Source organism: Notamacropus eugenii, chromosome 2, assembly GCF_028372415.1.
Source record: "Notamacropus eugenii isolate mMacEug1 chromosome 2, mMacEug1.pri_v2, whole genome shotgun sequence".
NCBI classification, from domain to species: Eukaryota; Metazoa; Chordata; class Mammalia; order Diprotodontia; family Macropodidae; genus Notamacropus; species Notamacropus eugenii.
In genome coordinates this window covers 352,496,293-352,514,533 of record NC_092873.1, presented here as the reverse complement: position 1 = coordinate 352,514,533, position 18,241 = coordinate 352,496,293, and the positions used below count along the sequence as shown (strand labels likewise).

The following is an 18,241-nucleotide window of genomic DNA, read 5'->3' as shown; positions in this document are numbered from 1 at the left end:
AAAATCCCCAAATTACAGATCCCCTCTTTTCTGAAATTGTCTGAGATGGTTCTTGAGAACTTTCTCTTCATAAATGAGTTTCTAGATAACAACATTTCTCTAAAGTTTTACGATATTTTATTTATTATGCGTTATATATAAAAATGTTATATTACATTATGCATAATATTATATTATATATTATATTAATGCATTTTATTTACCACCCTGAGTAGAAGTTAGTACTAGTATTGTTATCCCAATCCTATAAATGGGGAAAACTGTTTTAGTAAAGATTATTACATCATTAAGAATGAGTGTATGCTCATTGTTCTGGAATGGTTTCCATGCCTTTCTTCTTGAAGGCAGGGGAAATAGAACATCGGACTCTTTCTGTCTCTAAAATCCCTTATTATTGATATTGTGTTAATGATGACAAGGGCAGCCTTACATTGATAATGTGTTGATCAGAAATCAAAAAGACTGCGGCCCAAATCCCAGCTCAGAAACACTTAAACACTATCATTCTCAAATTCCTAGGATTTATCTAGTAAGTCATACTATATCTACTAAGCTATAAAGGAGTTGTGATCTGCCTAGGAAGAGTGAGTTCTTACCTGGGAGGTCTGTACCCTGGTTGAATGAAAGATCATTTATTTTATGATATATCATTATATCTTATATCAATACCATTTATAATAATATTCTGAGTGCTTCATTACAGAGGAGAAATGACCCTAGTTCTCAAGTATGTCTTCCCAAGATCGAAAGTCCTCCAATATGACTGGGAAACCAAGCTTACATCTGTCTCTCCACTGAGGACCAGACTAGCCAAATTCATACCATTTCCATACTAATACATTGACCTCATTCCACCTCTGAAATGAAGAAGGGAAGGAAGAATTGTTATTGGTGGTGGTGGTAGGGACCTAGGTGGATAAAATCAAGGCCCTTTTATAGGATCAAAGTGAGAGAAGTGAGGATTCCTTATAATCTGGTACTAATTTAGAGGATGATTTAGTCAATAGAGTTTTATTTCAACAATTAATTATCTGGGAGGTGTGACTATAAAGTAATGGAATTAATTTCAGAAGCCATTTCAATCTCACTGCTTTGTAATCACCCTTCTTGTCCTGAACATAGAAATAAGGACCATATTATGATAGTGAGTTAATAGCCTATTCACCTGTTATACAGTTGTTTATTATTATTATTATTAATTATTGTTTTCATTATTACTACTAATTATTATTAATAATATCTTGTGTGAGATCCCATGGCAGAACTGGCGAGTTAACTATACTTTGGGTAGCCTAATCATCTCCCCATCTCAGACAGTTCCTGTATGTTTTTTTAAAACACAATCTCTACCCCACACCCTTCAAAAAAAGAAAATCATTTTTCATAGCTGCCTCCCTCCTGCAGGCCTAAGCTACTGGACCAGGGAGGCCAGAGAGACCCAGGCATGACCCCAGTCTCAGCCCTTCCCCCTCTAGCCACTGAGTCCCCAGGACAACCGGACTCTGCCTGGGGCTGGGGAGGGGGAGGTAGTGTTTCGAGTCATTTCAGGGGCTGAACTCTCCATGAACCAGGGAGGGATGGAGGTGGGAGGTGGAGAGCAGGCAGGGAAAGGGCGAGGAGAGACAAAGTTTCTGGGCAAGCCTCTCAGGCTGTGTAAATATTGAGTTGCCTCATCCCCAAGGCAGGGGTTGAAATGGAGCTGTCAGGCCAGAGTAAACGAAAGGGAGAGATGTGGCCCCCAAAGAGCAGAGGGCACATACCTTGTGGGACTCCCTTCCCTTTAGGGGCTCTTCCTCATCCTCTCCATTACCCAAAGACTGCAGAGGTGAGTTTCACTTGGACAAAGACCAACGATGAGTGGAGAATAGAAAAGCTACCACGAGAATGAAGAGACGATCTAAGACTACCCACTTAACAACACCTAATTCAGGTTTTTTGTTTTCCCCCATGAGGTCAAAACATTTTCATAATTCTGTCCTTTGTTTTCAGAAGAAGGGTCTGATCTGCCCATATAATCTCCCCAGGAACTGAAGGCCCACAGTGGTTCAAAGACTTACCCAAGGATATATAGTGAACCTGGGCCAGGACTAGAAATCAGGTCTCCTGTCCCCCAAAGTCAGAACTCTAAGGGGAAGGGAAGGGAGAAAGGAGAAGAGAAAAAAGGAGAAGGAAAAAAAAATAAAGGAAAGGGGAAGGGCAGAGAAAGAGGGGGAGAGCATAAAACTCTCACAAATTCAATGGGTAACTATCAGGTTAAATTGGAGTTCTATTAGGTTAAAATGGAATGCATCTTTCATGGAAGTGGTAGAATCAGAAAAGGAGGAGAGAAGCAGAGAGGAAAAAACAAACAGATTCTCTGTCTTTGATGACTGGATACAAGCCTACTCAATAATTCAAGGATCTGGGCTGTTGTCATTATAGGTCCTTCCTCCATCCACACAGAACACACCACTTTATAACAGAATACTCTTGTTTGCTTCAGAAAAGACTAACATGCCTGTGGCCAACTTGGAGATGAACCTCTCTGACCATGTCAAAACTGCCAGAGGTCCTTGAACAACAGACGATCCCTATTCAAAGCCTTTCTAGTTTTGATGGGAGAGCTTGGGTTCTGCTGTAATAGGCTAAGGTCACCTCCATCCTTTTCCTGAGGCATTGTGGTAATTTTAGTGGCTAAAAAAAAATAGATCAAAACTAACTTGAACATCTTTGCTCTCCTTGCAGAATGGCAAGAACTGTCCATTCTACAGATTCTACAGAGCATCCATCCAGGAACTTCACATGGAATTATCCCTTCTTATCAGGAGCACACAGACACAGACACACACACACTCACACACATGCATACATATACATACACACAGGCATACAGGGGTGTGTGCATTTGTGTCCATGAGAACAGGATGTTCAGGAAAGCAAGATGAATTCTGGAATACAGATTTAGGGGCAGAGAGGTTTGGCGGGGTAGAACAGAGAGAGGAAAAAGGGCTGTTGGCTAGCTGCTAGCTGCTCTTGGCTACCCAGTTAGGGTCTACTTTCCCTACCCTCTCCTTCCTCCTGTCCTCTCCAATTTTTCCATCTCTTCACCTTCACTCTCTTCCTAGACTTCCAAATGCCTCAACCTTCATCTTCTCCCAGTATCCCATCACCACCTGCACCACTCTACACTCTTCCCAACCCCCATAGCAGTGACAGTTTCAAGAGATGTTCCTAACAAAGACCCCAGAGTTAAAAGTAAGAAAATCATCAATGTTCTCCACCCCCCCTTCTCTTCTCCCAGAGATCAAAAGATCTCATGTAGGGAGAGCAAACGCTATGGGGAAAGAAGAATGAGGGAGAAAAAGTTCACACTGAGGGGTGAGGAACAGATGGTGCTCAGCCATCTGAGAAAAGAGGGCTTGATCACCCCATCTTATTGCTTACCCGGGATATCTCCCAAGGGCCTCCAAGATGCTGGGAGAAGCTTCATACATAAACTTCGAACCCTCTCCTATGGAGCAAGAATCTCTCCTAGGAGGGTGCAGAGAAGGGGAAAAAACAAACAAACCAAGAAACAAATGTTCACTCTGAATTAGAATTTATTTTTCTTCTAACTTAGGAGACATTTTTCATGGAACTCTAGATGCTGGAGGTGGGGTGGAGATTTGAAAAGAGAGAGGGCTTTGATACAGAAATAATCTTTCCAAACTTAAAAAATAAACTCACAACTTATTTTTTCCCAACTTGGACAGCAGGAAACACACACACACACACACACACACACACACACACACATCCCAGGCCTCCCCCCTTCTCTCCTCCCTTCCTCATCCCCTTATCAAATCTGAAATGTAGCTCTAACTTACATAACTAAGTAAATTACCACCTATCTGGAGAAAGTGTAGGCAAACAGTCCAGATTATTTGGGTCAAATAAAACCTCGTGTTTTCCACAATGGAGAATTAAAAACTCTGTTTCCTTTCTTTAATGTGGAGGTAACAGGGAGAGGCTATTCTCTCCTCCTTTCTGAATAATCTAGATAATGTGGACTGCATAGACTGTTTTGAGCATTAGAACCTTTGGTGGGAAATTGGGATTTAAATTGAAGAATGGAGGTGTGGAGGATGCTGTACGAAATTCCAATCCAATGAGATGGAGATAAGGGTCAGGGAGCTGAGTTAGAGAGGAAGCAGTCCAGTGTCATTAGTATCCAGGATCTTTTCTTACAGCCCTATCTGAATGAGAGAGGGAAAGAGGAGAGGTCAGATTTTTTTCATAGCCTCCATGTTGCTAACAGAGAGCTCCTGCTCCCCACCCCCCAAGGGGAATCTGACTCTGTCCCTTCTGTTGTAAAGGGAAATCAAACCTGCTGCAGCCCTTCCCCTTTCATTTTCTTAATCTAGGACCTTTCAGGAAGAATGAGGGCCCCACATTCCACCAGTTGATCCCTACAGGGTCACTCATTCTTTCTTCTCCTAGGTTCTAACCACAGCCTGCTCTACACCTCCTAGCCCATTTCTTCAACAGTCTGTAGGGCCTGGAATTCTTACAAATAATCTAACTGGAAGATGGACCTGATCTTTCAGTGACCCAAGGCCCTGTGAACTGGGTGTCCAGAGGGGTGGGGAAGAGAGGGCCTATTCCACAAAGGAGTGGGGGGGGCGGGGAGGAATTTCCCAGACTGGTCTTTGGTAGGGGCAGTGGTGAATAAGTTACTTTAGATGCCTACCTTGGTAGTAAGCAAATAGAATGTATATGTATAGAATGAACTTGGGAGAGGGGACAAAGTGAGAGAGATAGGAGGTGATCACTTTGGAAATCTTTCTTAAACATCTCCTAGTGACATTGGGCTCCCATTGCCTGAAATTGCGTAATTATTGATAGTTACTAAGAATAACTAAGAAATATTAATAACAATAAAATAGTATCGGTTCCTTTAAAAGTATATTTTTTGTCTATTATACATATCCCAGGTCCTTGCATCCTCTTATTCTTTATTCCAAAAGAAACAAATTGAATTGTCTTTTTGGCAGATAAGATGCCTGGGACAGGTCAACTTAGAACGAGGCATCTGGGCACTTCAACCAGAAACCCTATTCGTGGGTGAATTGTTTCCCAGAACAGCTGATATTAAAACCAAACCAAACCAAACCAAACCAAACCAGAGTGTGTAGAATGGAGGAAGACCCACCCACACCATCTGGACAGCACTTTGGGGCCAAAGGACTGATGAAGATTTGTTCTCCCGACAGGTAGCTTCCTGAGTCCCTTCCCCCTACCTACTTCAACCAAAGATTTGTAGATTTGACCGCAGAGAAGACAATAGTGGTTCCTGAAGCTATTCTGTTTACATGTTTAAAAATCCCAGAGTAGCCTTGAGGTAAAAAGGTCAGCTCTGTATCCGGACGTTATTCCTGCCGCCTTTGACCAGTCCACCCAACCCCTTGAATTTCAGTCCCTTCTCGGACTCCCCTAGATTACTATTCTCCTCTATCCCTCACTGCCCCGCCCCTTCTTTCACCACTCTTATCCTCCTCTTTCCCTTCTTATTCCCCTTTCTCTTTCTCTGATTCTTTGTCTTTCCTCATCTCCTCTTTCTTTGCCTCCCATTTACAGGGAATTGGGGAGAAGAGACATATTGGACTGAGAAAAGGCAGGAAAATGGTAATTTTCCTGAAGACGTTTTCAGAATCAGAGATGGCAGCTCAGGAAGAGGTCGGAGCTCAGATAAACAACCTAGGTCTGGCCTTCTTCCATGGCCCTCCAGGTTCACCCTCCTTCCTCCTTTCCGTTGCCTGGGGAGGTTGCTCAGAGGAAGAAGCAGGGAACCAGGGAATATCTCTATCATTCTGGGCTTTGTCAGTATTTCCTTTAAAAACTTTCCTAGGTTACCCAACATTAAAAGGGGGAACAATAACCTCGATCTTCCAATTCCTTTTGCCTATTCCCTCTGCCTTTTTCTCATGGCACTCATTGCACTGCTTCCTTGGTTTTGTCCCTCTCTTCTCCTTTTCCCTGCTATAGTCTTTTCTTCTAGCCCTCCCCCCTCACTCCCTTCTTATCTGCTGTCTCAATCCCCGTTTATTCCTCCCCACTTTTTCTTTCTCATTTCTCTCCCTGCAGATAAGTAGCCTGTGAGTTAGGACACCAGAGTTCTAGACCTGATTTGGTCTCTGCTCACTGGGTGAGAATCTTGTTTGGGTCTAAATGATAAGTTTTTAGCCAACTCCCTTTCCCTTTCTCCATCCTCTTCTGTCCCCTTTCATGACGGCCGTTGGAATAAATTCAATATTGCTCTCCGGAGCTGGAGCAGCAGAATGAAGAGGTGAGAAGGGGGAAAAAACCTTTATTGGAGTGAGGTATTTGGAAATACAGAGAGGGAATTGACTTGTTTGGGATCCAACGTTTCCAGCAGCTCAGAAACCCCTGGTTTCTTTACAGAGTTGAATTTCAATCCTAAAATACCATCTGCTTTTATCTGGCTCTTTTTCCTTTCTATTTTGGTTTGAGGGTGTCTCTTTAAGTCTTATTTAAGTAATGTCACAATATCCCCTGTTTCCCCTCATTTTCCAAAAGTCTGAGAAAGAATGTCCTGGGGTTAGAGTACTCAATAAATAAGGAAGGAGCGCTGCAGGCGTCTACTTGCTTTGAGAGGCAGCATGACACTTCTCTAGGTGGGAATTGAGGGACCAGATCCAGACCTTGCGTTACACATTTCTTTTCAGTTTCAAGTAAGAAAATATGTAAGCTGGGGATTAGGGCAAGAGGGGGCTGGGGTTTGGGGTTAGGGAGAGGAGGGAGCCTGTGTCCACAGCATTAGTGCAAAATGAGGGTGTGAGGGAGGGAGACAAGGACTTGAACTGGGAAAGAGTTATAGATCAGGTCTGAAAGATTTTTTTTTTTTTTTTGGTCTGTCACAAGGCAACTAGCGTTAATAGTGTCCACTTTAGAGATACTCACAAGAATACTACTAATCCACACCCCAAAATCGACCCCAGGATCCACAAATATTCATCTGTCTTGTGAGTGGCAAGCCAAGCAAAGAGAGAAGAAAGGAAAGAAGAGAGACTGAGTCCTCGCAGCTCAAAGGCACTGATCTGAAGAAACAAGCAAGGGGAGAAACTGAGAGAAAAGGGCAGTGAGGCTAGGGATAGGCCACTAGATCCCTGATTGCCCCCAACTTTCTGGCAGTGGAAGTGAAGGGGACCAGGAATGCCAGCCCAGTCAGCGCCCGTCCTGTTATCTTGTGCCCCTATACATACATAGTTCCCTAGAGAGAACAGTCGAGGCCTCCTACAAAGTATCTTGGGGACACCGGCATTCAAGGGCTGGGGTGGAGATGCCCTGGGGCCGCAGGAAGTAGAGAGCCCATTAGGGGATATTTTGAGGACTCTGGATGAGGGGAGACAGACGCCAACCAGGAACAATCCCTTGGGTTCTGTGGTTAGTTCAGGAGTTGACCGAGTTAGGTGAAGCTTCTGGGGAGGTGCAAGCGGACTGGTCGGAGGAAGCATCTCCTGCAGCTTCCTTGTTGGAGCCCGGGGGCACTGCAGGGGCCAGTCCTCCCTCCCGTTCTCGTTTCTTCTGCTTCATCCGCCGGTTCTGGAACCAAATTTTGACCTGCGTCTCATTGAGCTCTAGTGTGGCGGCAATTTCCACCCGTCGGGCCCGGCTCAAGTACTTGTTGAAATGGAATTCCTTCTCCAGCTCAGTCAGCTGCCGCGTTGTGAAGTTGGTGCGAATGCCACCCGCTGGGCCCAAGCCCATATCTGAAACTTTTGCTATGGGAAAGGTGGGTGGTGTTCGGGAAAATAAAGTCAGAATAGTTGTTATCCCATCTGCCCATCCATCACCCCTAAGTTTTTCCTTTCCACCACTTCTCCTCTTCTGTATACTCTTCTCCCTCCCTCTCTCCTTCTCCCTCTCGCCTTCTTTCTCTCTGCACCGTTCTTTCACCCACCTCCAGCGACAGGCTTCCACCTCCAGTTCACCATTTTGAATCTTTCTCATCTCCAATTTTCCAGCCCAAGATTCCCCATGGCCTTCTCCCCAGATCAGTCCCTAGTCTTCCTGCTACATACAGCAAATCATCTCATCCACGCCACGCCACCCCTAGCTCCTGGGGAACAAGAGAGTCCATCTAGGCCTCTCTGCTTTGGCCAGAATTGAGACATAAGAGAGTGTTGGAGGGAGAGGGAGTAAGGCAGGGTGGAGGGGGGAGAACCTACCACGAAGACTGAAGTAGAAAATAATAGAGGATGGGGAAGAAGCCCCAAAGAGGTCACATTGGGAGCTTCTAACTTTATCCCCACTAAGACCCAAACTAAATTGGGCTGGGATGAGAAAGAAGGACATGAAAGTCTACTGGCTACTTCCCTTATCTGCTGCTCTGAAAAGTAGAATTATACGTCAGGGAAAACTGTAAATGCCTCAGAACACCAAACATTCTTCAATTGAAACTCAAAATTTGGCTGGGAAGTTGCTCTCCCTTGCCTGCCCACTACAGTCCCCCAAGCCCTAGCTTACCTGTCTTTGGAGGGTTTCGTTTGACCTTCATCCAGTCAAAGGTTTGGGTGGTGGGCATGCTCAGCTCCGACGGGCAGGGTGGTTCCTTGTCCTCCGCTAAAAGATCCCCATAGGATGGCCCGAAGGCCGAAGGTTGCTCAGTCCCATAAGTGGGCTGTGGCGGAGGGTAGGGCCCTGCCCCAGTCCCTCCTGTAATATAAGTCTCGGATAAGCTCCCCAGCTGGCTCCCATACCCCGACTGCTGAAAATAGCCCCCATCCCCATCATGTTGGCCCAAGGAGTAGTATTGGGAGGGGCCATAGCCAGGGCTGCAGGTGGGTGCAGTGTATCCCGAGGGTGAAGAGTTGGTGAAGGGGACCCCCAGTGCTGATGGAGTCTGTGTGGGGTAGCCTGGATTCTGCTGGAGGACAGGGCTGGGGAGACCACTTCCATAACGAGGTTCCCCTCCATAGCTGTCACCGGGAGAACTTGAACAAGGAGGGTAAGATGTAGGGGAGCTGTAGGCTCCAGGACCTCGATTACAGAGTGCATACTCCAAGAAGGAATTCATCCTATTATAGTCCATGCGCTGAGGATGGAGGAGGGTCAGCCCGATTTGGGGGAGACACCCTCTTGCCCTACAACCTTTAGGCAGTATGTCAAAGCTCTGAGACTTCCGTCCATGGCTGTCCCCAGGTTCTCCCAGCCCAGAGCTCCCCTAGGGGAAAGGGGTAGGGGAATGGGGGAGGGCACATGTGATCCCTCTCAGGCCAATGGGCAGCCACTGGCCAGAGTTTGGCAGCCCCTGGCGCCCATCCATCACCCCCTTGGCATTAGCATGACAAAGACACTTCAATCAAGCCCGGAACCATCCATCTGAGCGGGACACCAAAGCGTCAAAAACATCTTTCTTCAAAGACTTTGGGAAAGAAGGAGCCAGGGAAAAGGGGGGGAGGAAAGTTCCAAGAATATTCAAGAGTCTCCCCCTCCTCACCCCACCCCCCAAGTCTTAAAGAGGCCCTGAGTTATTAGATTTGGCTAACTCAGTTCCCAGCTGCCCCCCAGCCCTTCCCCCCAGCCCCCAAAGGAGGCTCCGTTCTGGGACTACAGGAACAGAGGTAGGGAATACAGCATCGTTTGGGACTATTCCACCCGGTTCTTCTCCCAATTTGTCACTGGGTGATCAGTGTGAGGGTGTGTGGGTGAGTAGGTGAGTGAATGAGTGTGATTATCTAGGGTCAAAAGGGGGGAACCCCGGGGGACTGGGGGAATGTAAAGATAGATTGAAAGGGAGAGGCATCGTCTTGTATCAGGAAGAGTTCATTAAATCAGTCAGAGGAACAGGACTTTTTTAGTGGTAGAACACTATAGATATAAAGACTATTAAAAAGGAGCTGCTGAGTCATTTCACTTTTCCTCTCTACATATAGACGTTCTCTCCCTCGTCATCCATCCATCTATTCTTCTTGCAGCCTGTCTTTATATCCTCTCTGTCTCAATCCATCTCTCTATTCGTCCATCTCCCTCCATATTTATAGTCTCTCTTTACCTCTCCATCAATTCATCTTTCTAGATGTATTTATACTTTAGCTAGCCATCCATAGCTGTAATGATCTTGCTGACTTTTCAGACTGAAATAACCCTTCTCATCTCACTCTCTGGAGAGCTTTTCTTTGGAAATGGAGACTGAGGTTGTGTGTACATGGGGCAAAGTGAATTGGTACTGTTGAGTCAATGTCTGGTGAATGAAGCCGATGTCGACTACACATCATTCCTTCTATGTCCTCAGTCCCCAACCAAAACAAACAAACCACCCACAAGTGCACTTATCAAACTCAATAGTGGCGAAATTTCTGAACATTTGTACAGATCATTTACCCATTTTCCAGAGCAGAAAAAGAGAAAAAGATGGGGATAAAAGGATCACTAGATTTGAGGGCTGGTGTCCTAACAATCCCTGAAACTCTTACCCACGTCTGATGGGGGAACCGACTGTCTTGATTTCCTGATATCTCTGTTGGAATTGCAGTTGGGGCAGAATCAGCAGTCTTCTACACTTACCTCCTTAGGACAAGAATAAGCCCTCTCAGGTAGACTCCATTGGTTCTCCTCCTCCAGACAAGGCAGACAAGGCTCAGAACAATCCACCGCCTACATTCATTTGTTACTTGTCAGGGTGTCTGCTGGGCCTGCAGCCACGACCCGGGTAGCTTTGGGAGGCCAAGAGTTCAGGGGGATACTCAGTAAACAAGCACATTAACCCAGTAACCACTAAAAGTGCCAAGTCTGTCTCAGGAGAGGAAGGGAGGTAAGAATGAGATGTCTCTGGAAGGTACCCAGTCCCTCTTCAGCCTCCTTGTCACCGTTAAGTTCAATTCAGCATTTAGAGACCCATGCTATTTTCCTGGGTGTATTTAGAAGTCATAAACTCATGACTAAATACAATACCAAGTGAAATTCCCCACAAAGAAAGGTGGAAGACAGATTTGTATCTCTGCAAAGAAATCTGTGCTCTGGTTTTTTGTCTGGGTGAAAACAGTTTCTCTTTGTTTTGATGACTTCTTTTTAAATTCAACTAAGAACCCATTACTTACCCCTACCTTACAGGACTCAGAAAACTTAGGGTGGAGTATTTGAGTAAAAGAAGTACTTTCTGCTATACGGATGAGCCAACTCTGTTGTAGGAAAGGGGACCCAGTTCATCCCTTGAAGGCATTCCAAAGTAATTGTCCTTGGGTTATCATCAGTTTGTCTTGGTTCTAAAATGTGTGTGTGTGTGTGTGTGTGTGTGTGTGTGTGTGTAAATGGATGAATGGAATCCCTTCAAAGTTCTTCAAATCTGACCATTTCTCATTCATGTTGGATTCTTCCCTAATCATAATAAAACTCACTACCATATCCTTGAAGAAAGCAGACCATCAAAGAATTAAGAAGGGCTTTCTATTTCCCTCATATATATCCCCTTTTCCCCAAAGAAACATAAACACAATTTTAAGCCCCAGGACATAGGATTGTGGGGGAAGGGAGGACACAGCTGGAACTTTGCTAAAGAGAGAGATTTGATGGGGGAGGGGGAAAAGACTGTGGTCACTGCTGTGGAAAAAGAGAGAGAGGGAAATGAAGGAACAAAACAAAGGGAGAATGGGGCAGAGAGAAGAATCGGGAGAGGAAAAGAAGAAATAGAAAGAGCAAGGTGGAGTGGAGTAGCAGCACTTTCCTCCCTAAAACAGCTCATTTGTTTTTATGATACTCCAAAGATTTCTCCCATTTTAGTACTTTCCTTAGAATGGATGGGGGACAGTTCTGATGTCTCTTCTCACTCCACATTATCTCCCTTCTGCCCTAACTTAGTTTTGTCTTTGCTGTGCCTAGTTTCTGGGAAGCCCTAGCACCTTCCTCAATCCAATTAAACAAACTTTTTCTTTAGGTTATTGGACTAAGCACAAAGAATAAAAAAATAAAACACTAAATGGGTGTCTGCCCTCAAGGAGCTTGTAATTCCATTGGAATGAGGGTGGAGGGAGACACAAATAACTATAATACACAAGTGCATAAAAGAAAGAGTACTACAGGAAAGCTCTCTTCCATGGGGAGGAATTGGAGAAGGCTTCTTCAAGGGGTCGGCACTAACTCTGAGGAGGGGAACAGAGACATTTGAAGAAAGGGTCAGATCTCAATAGAAGCTGCATCTGTGTGGTAGAAGGGAGTCTATTCTAAGTGGGGAAGACTCCTTAAACAAAACTAAAAAAAGAAAGGGTGAGAACAGGGTAAGTATTCCAGTCTGGCATGAGAAGACAGTACACGAAAAGGAGCAGTGTGAGATAAGACTGGAAAGTAAGTTGGAGCCAAATTGTGTTGGTCTTGAATGCCAGGCTTATATTTTCCCTTATGGTCAATTCCTCTTGAAAGTCAACGAAAGATTTTGAGGAAGGGTATGTCATATCCACTGGCAACGTGAGGTATGAATTGGAAGTAGGGGGCAGAGGTAGAAGGTATGGGTACATGGCAATAAAGAAGTTAAGAAATTGGTCAGGTTTGGGGAAAGATGGTTTGTTTTTAGACATATTGAACTGGGATTGCCTGTGTCACATCTGAGTAAATGTCCAGCAGAGTTTTGAAAACAGGACCTTGAGGTTCAGGAGAAAAAACCTAGAAATACCAGTTTGGGTCAATTAAATTAATATAACACAAATGTCTCTCCCACTTTTTCCCAAGGTGGGAGGGCCTTCTTTGGTGAGGTGAGCCCAGGCCACCACATGACACTACTAGAGACAGCTTGAGGACCTGAAAGTAGAAAAAACCCCTCTAGAGAGCAGTTTAATTTTTAAAAAATTAGCCACACAGTAATATGAAAGATGAATTGAAAAAGGTCGATTTGTTTTGGGTAGAGAAAAACCAATATGTTTTCCAGGGTAACAGTATATAAAAAAAGAATAGCAATTATCTTTTTTTAATAACTGAGGACTCTAAAGGCAGGGACACCAGTTAGAAGGCTATTGGAACAGTGTAAGACTAAGTGATAAGTATAGAGGACCTGAACCAAGATAGTTGCAGTAGGAATAGAAAGTCTATTATTTCAATCCCTATGTATCATGGAACAGTGGAGATAGGCCTGAGTTGGATCTCCTGAAAACCGAATTATAGTGGTGGTTCTTACCTTAGGAATTGTGTGTCCTGGAAAAAGTGATTCCCTGTCTCTGGGCCTTGGTTTCTCCCTCTGTGAAATGAGACATATTTCTAATGTCACTTCTAGATTTGGAGTTCTGTGAGACTATCTAGAAGAAACTTTGAGATTTTACTCATCTATCAAACATAATTGACACAGGCTAGAGTAATCCCAGCCACAATGATTTCTGGCCTAACTCTCCTTTGGTCTGAGCTCTCTGAATGACAATTCAAATAGTGCCAAATTCACCAGGGATTGAGCTGTATTTCCTTTTGTTGTACAGACCAAGCCCCACAGAACTCAGAGGTCTCTCCAATTCATCAGGGATTACAATTTGAGTATACTTTGGGCATACTTTCTCTTGTACATACATCTCTATACAGTCAAAATAAAAGTGAAGTGGATCAAATTTACTAGTACATATAGACGTTCAAACCAAAGTAATTTCCCATCATCATGTACACAAAAATTAAAATGCATTTTTGAAATTGAAGTGTACTTTGAAAGTACACTTTTGAAAGTACTTTCAAAAGTACTCTTAAGTAATCATCTTGATCAACCTGAAACCTGGACTGAGGGTCCATTCTAGTTAAAATGGGAATCTAATTGAACCTTAAATCTCAGAGCCAGTCCCTGTTTGAAGAGGAGGAGGATGGTCATACTTGTAAGATCAAAGAATCTCAAACACTTCCTTTCTTGATGTACTCAGAACTGTTCTTTACTCAACATCCTCCTAAGACTAGATCCCAGGGATCCTTTGGATAACCAAGGTCAAAGTTCAATACTTTCCTCCAAGTTGGCAGCTTTCCTCTATCTGAGGGTTGGTGTCCTTTCTGAGCCTGAATTCTTAATGATCTTGTCAAATCAAGTTAATTGAACTCTCATTAATCTAGTGGGGACCATTCAAGTATGCTCTACATCATAGTATTGAATTATTCTATTTTTCTTCCAGTGGAGCTAATCATTTAAAATATGTATATGTTATACATATTGTATATGGAACAGTCTTAGTATCTTATATTAGACAGCTCACATTTTGGTACACGAAAACTTCATTGAAAAAGGGTGATTTGGTTTGAGTAGAGAAAAACTGTCTATAGGAGAGTTTTCAAGAGAACCGTAGAATTGAAGACATTCTCTGGTGAATCTGATCTTTATAGATATCCAAATGGAATCATTTGAGCCAAACAATCTGCTTTGGAAGCCTAAATTCTTCTGGCTACATGTCTACATAGATCAAGTTACTTGAAGAGTTGCCAAGTTTCTGGTTTATTTTAGACTGTTGAGCCAAATTCACTGAAACCTTAATTATTTTGTTATATCACACAAAGGTGTCCTTACTTAATACCACACACATACATACATACATACATACACACACACACACACACACACACACACACACACACACACACACACACACACACTGAAATAAGCTGGGTTTCTTAAAGACCTCCCCAGATCATGACTTTTCTTTGTCCCCTGGGTAAAGTAAAGTTGAGGTATTCCATGCCTCCCAGCTTCCCTGGAAGACTACTCAGTAGATTTTTGTCAGTTGAATTGGAGATGCTGAAAAGGTAGAGGATATCAGGCCTAGAGGAAGGTGAAGAAGGGCTTGATTTCTCTTGGTTTGGTGGGGTGGAGCAAGAGAAAGGGTGCTTGAATGTGGGAATGGGGAGGTCTTTTCCAAATAATCCACTTTAGAATGCTGAATTATCCTAGCTACAAGTTTACACAGATCAAGTTACTTTGAGAGTTTCCAGATCTCTATCTGATTTTGGATTGTTAAGGCAGATTGATTTTAGCTTTAATTATCTGGTTATCTTATGCAAAGGTGTTTTTACTTAGCACATTGATGCATTTACCTATAAGTAAATCTGTGGATGAAGATGGGCAAAGATAAGATGCTAGTGATCAGAGCGGTCCTAGGAATGCTGTCTAGGACAGAGTTGGCTATAGGAACACAGAACGGATATTTACCCAGAGCCAACAAGGACTAGCTGAATTGCAAAAGATGGACTGAACAGCTTCCTTTTTTTAATGCCTATGTCAAGACTGCTAAGAATTATTGTCCAAACACAACAAAAAGTTAAGGAAAATTGCTCCCTTGAGAAAGTTAAGAAAAAACCTAGAACCATACGATATTAGAGCTGGAAAGGACATTAGAAATGATCTAGTCCAATCCCCTCATTTTTCAGAAGGAGAAACTGAATTCAAAAGAGGTGCTAGCCCAGAGGAGGAAACTGAGGTCCAGAGAAGTTAAGGGCCATACAAAATGGTAAGTGGAAGAATTGACATTTGGACCCAGTCCTCAAGTTCCCACCGATTCCAAAGCCAGTGCTCTTACCGTTGCAACATGTGTGAAATACTGTTCATTTGCCTCATTATTCGTTTAAGTAGTTATTTGATTATGGTTATTAACACACAACGGCATCTGTTGATATTAATAAAAGTGACAGGCTCAGAAAGGGAAGGAGGTCAGATATGAAGAACTATGGCTAAAGGAGTCTGGGAACATTAAGACAGACACCTTCTTACAGGAGCAAATCCAAATAGGATACGAAATGCTCCATTTAGGACTGGTTAATTCTCATTAAAGTGACTGAGGGGGTTGAGATTCTTCTTTAACCTGGTAACTGTTGTAAGAGGCAGTGTGGTGTACTGGAAAGAAACCTGAACTGAAAGACAGGACACCTTGGTTCTAGCGTTGTTTTGTTAGTAGCTGTGTGACCTTGGTCAAGTGAAATCTCTTTGATTTGTAATTTCCTCTTCTGTCTAATGAGAGGATTGGATTTAAATCAGGAGTTCTTAACCTGAGGTCTGTGAACCTGTTTCTTAGAATATATTGATAATCATATTTCAGTATAATTGGTTTCTTTGGTAATAATATATATTTTATGCATTTAAAGACATTTTTTCTGAGAAGGGGTTCGTAGATTTCACTAGATTGTCAGAAGCGTCTGTGACCACCCAAAAGGTTAAAAACCTCTTGGATTAGATCATCTCTAAACTCCATTGCCTCTCTTCTTTACAGCCTTGGGAATGATATTAAACCATCCTTCTAGTACAGTGGATCTCAAAATGTGATCCAAGAGAGCTTTTCAGAAAGTCTGCAAGGACAAAACTATTTTATAATAGTACTAAGATATTTTAATTTTGAATACTTGTAAATAACTGATAGATATAACCCACATAAACAAAAGCTTTTTGGAATCTTCAATAATTTGTAAGAAAGTAAGGGGTCCTGAGACCAAAAATTTGAGAACAACTACTCTAGACAATAAGAGGATGCAGCAGGGTCAAAAAGGGTGACACTGAAGACTCAGCTCTCCTGCCAGGTCCCATTTGTGTGTGACCACCAGCTGGTTTCACACTGGCTGGTCCACAGCTCAAAAGAAGAAGAAGATAAACCAACAGACTTGCTCTTCTTAGCAGGAGAGCCTTTTCCTTTCATTGAAGTAGAATACATGAAAAAGCTATGATCTTTCCAGAATAGGGCATTCTCCAAAGGGGGATGGTGGAATTCCCTCTACCACATCAAGTGCAAAGCAGCTATGAATTAATACATTAGTCTTGCAGATTTGCCTGAGGCTCATAGAGGTTAAGTAACTCACCTAGAGTCTCACGGTTAGTGTCAAAGGTAGAAATTTGAACTTGGACTTCCTGATTCCAAACTTCATACTCTATCCACGACAGACACCATACTGCCTCAACAAGCTCAATGTGCTTCTTTTTAAATGCAGTAACAGTTAAATGCAATGTCAGAAATCCAATTCATTGCAGGTAGTATTTTTTATCCCTCCCTAGTCTTAGTTGGGTTATGCCTATAGGTGTTAAGTGAACATGGAACTGTCCTGTGGATTTTTCAATGTAGGTTTATCTCTCTCTCTCCCTCTCTCTCTCTCTCTCTCTCTCTCTCTCTCTCTCTCTCTCTCTCTCTCTCTCTCTCTCTCTCTCTCTCATTCTTTCTCTCTCTCTCTCTCAAAACTTCTGGGTTCCCACAGCAATTAATGATCTAATGTTTGTTTTTTAAGTCAAATTCTCTGGATAATTCTCTTCTCTTTCTCTGTGTATACCTAACCTTAAAGTTTTGTGGGTTGTTGTTTTTGTTTTTGTTTATTTGTTTTTTTTTTTTGAGAGAGAAGTAGAAAGGGAGGGAGGGAGGAAGGAGCTATAGCACCTTATGCCTAGTGGTGAACAGGATCTATAAGAGAAAGAATAGGTCATCTGTCTAAACTGAGAGGAAGGGAAAAAGATTCCAGTTCTGGCCTAAGACCTTGCTTTGGAGTTGCTCTTTTCTCTCCTAGTTTCTGTTATGCTAGTCTCAAAGATGATGAAGATAGTGAAGCTGAATCTGGGGCTAAGGAATAATGGCAGCAAAATTCCAAAGCAGTCCTCCTCCAATAACCAACTAACTTTTAAACCCACCATGTTTCAAGCACTCCCTTAGTCAAGGAGTCCTTTAAAAATGACTTGCTCTGTAATCCCCAAATTGGCTGCAATATTGACTTAAGACAAATGGAGCCGTGCTGAGCCAGTGGAGAACATGGTCCCATTTGGAGACCTTTAGTCTCTGTAGGAGACCATTGATAGGACCAGACAAGTGTTAGAGGGTACCAACCTGCTTATCCTAGGTAGAGAGCTCTAGCAAGGCGGTGTCCTCTATGTGCATAGAAGTACTTTTTGCTTAGAATTTCAATAATCCAAATAATTCAAGTCACACCAGAAGTTTCAGGGTCTAACTTAAGTGAATGAGAGAAGTGTAGAGTTGAGCTGTATTTCCATAGTCAAAGGGAGGAGGGAACTGAGGTTAATTCTGAAGATACCCTACTTCTCCGAGATAAAAGGATCATAGAATTTACTGCTCCAAAGTACCTTAGAGATCCCCTCCTCCTCTCAACCTCTTATTTTACTTATAAGAAAATAGAGAACATGATACTGAGGAAAGGAACATTTTAAACCAGCTTGAATTATCTGGTTTGACTATCTACTATTGAAATCCTTAGCTCATTGTTGACTTCATCTTGCCAGGAAAGAAAAAGCTTATGTGCTGTGATTTCAAGACACTAAACTGTATAATGACTGCCTGTG

At 43.0% G+C, this 18,241-nt stretch overlaps 1 protein-coding gene and 1 long non-coding RNA gene across 2 annotated transcripts; one reads left to right on the top strand and one right to left on the bottom strand.

Annotated features, from left to right (window-relative positions):
• The first annotated feature begins 312 nt into the window (after nt 1-312).
• On the top strand, nt 313-5,781 carry LOC140528381 (uncharacterized). The gene is made up of 3 exons (XR_011975162.1): nt 313-529; nt 5,013-5,231; nt 5,596-5,781. It is a non-coding gene; the product is annotated as an uncharacterized lncRNA (long non-coding RNA).
• A 527-nt stretch (nt 5,782-6,308) lies between these two features.
• HOXB1 (homeobox B1) lies at nt 6,309-9,503 on the bottom strand. Its single transcript, XM_072646161.1, has 2 exons — nt 8,506-9,503; nt 6,309-7,760 (listed from the first exon to the last, which is right to left on the bottom strand). The coding sequence occupies exons 1-2, from the start codon at nt 9,068-9,070 to the stop codon at nt 7,429-7,431; spliced, it is 897 nt and encodes a 298-aa protein (XP_072502262.1). The 5' UTR covers nt 9,071-9,503; the 3' UTR covers nt 6,309-7,428.
• Nucleotides 9,504-18,241: the final 8,738 nt, after the last annotated feature.

Coding starts and splice junctions, on each gene's coding strand:
- HOXB1 (XM_072646161.1), bottom strand. CDS start 9,070: ATGGACTATAATAGGATGAATTCCTTCTTGGAGTATGCACTCTGTAAT. Junction 7,761..8,505: donor ACGAAACCCTCCAAAGACAG/GTAAGCTAGGGC, acceptor CCTTTCCCATAG/CAAAAGTTTCAGATATGGGC.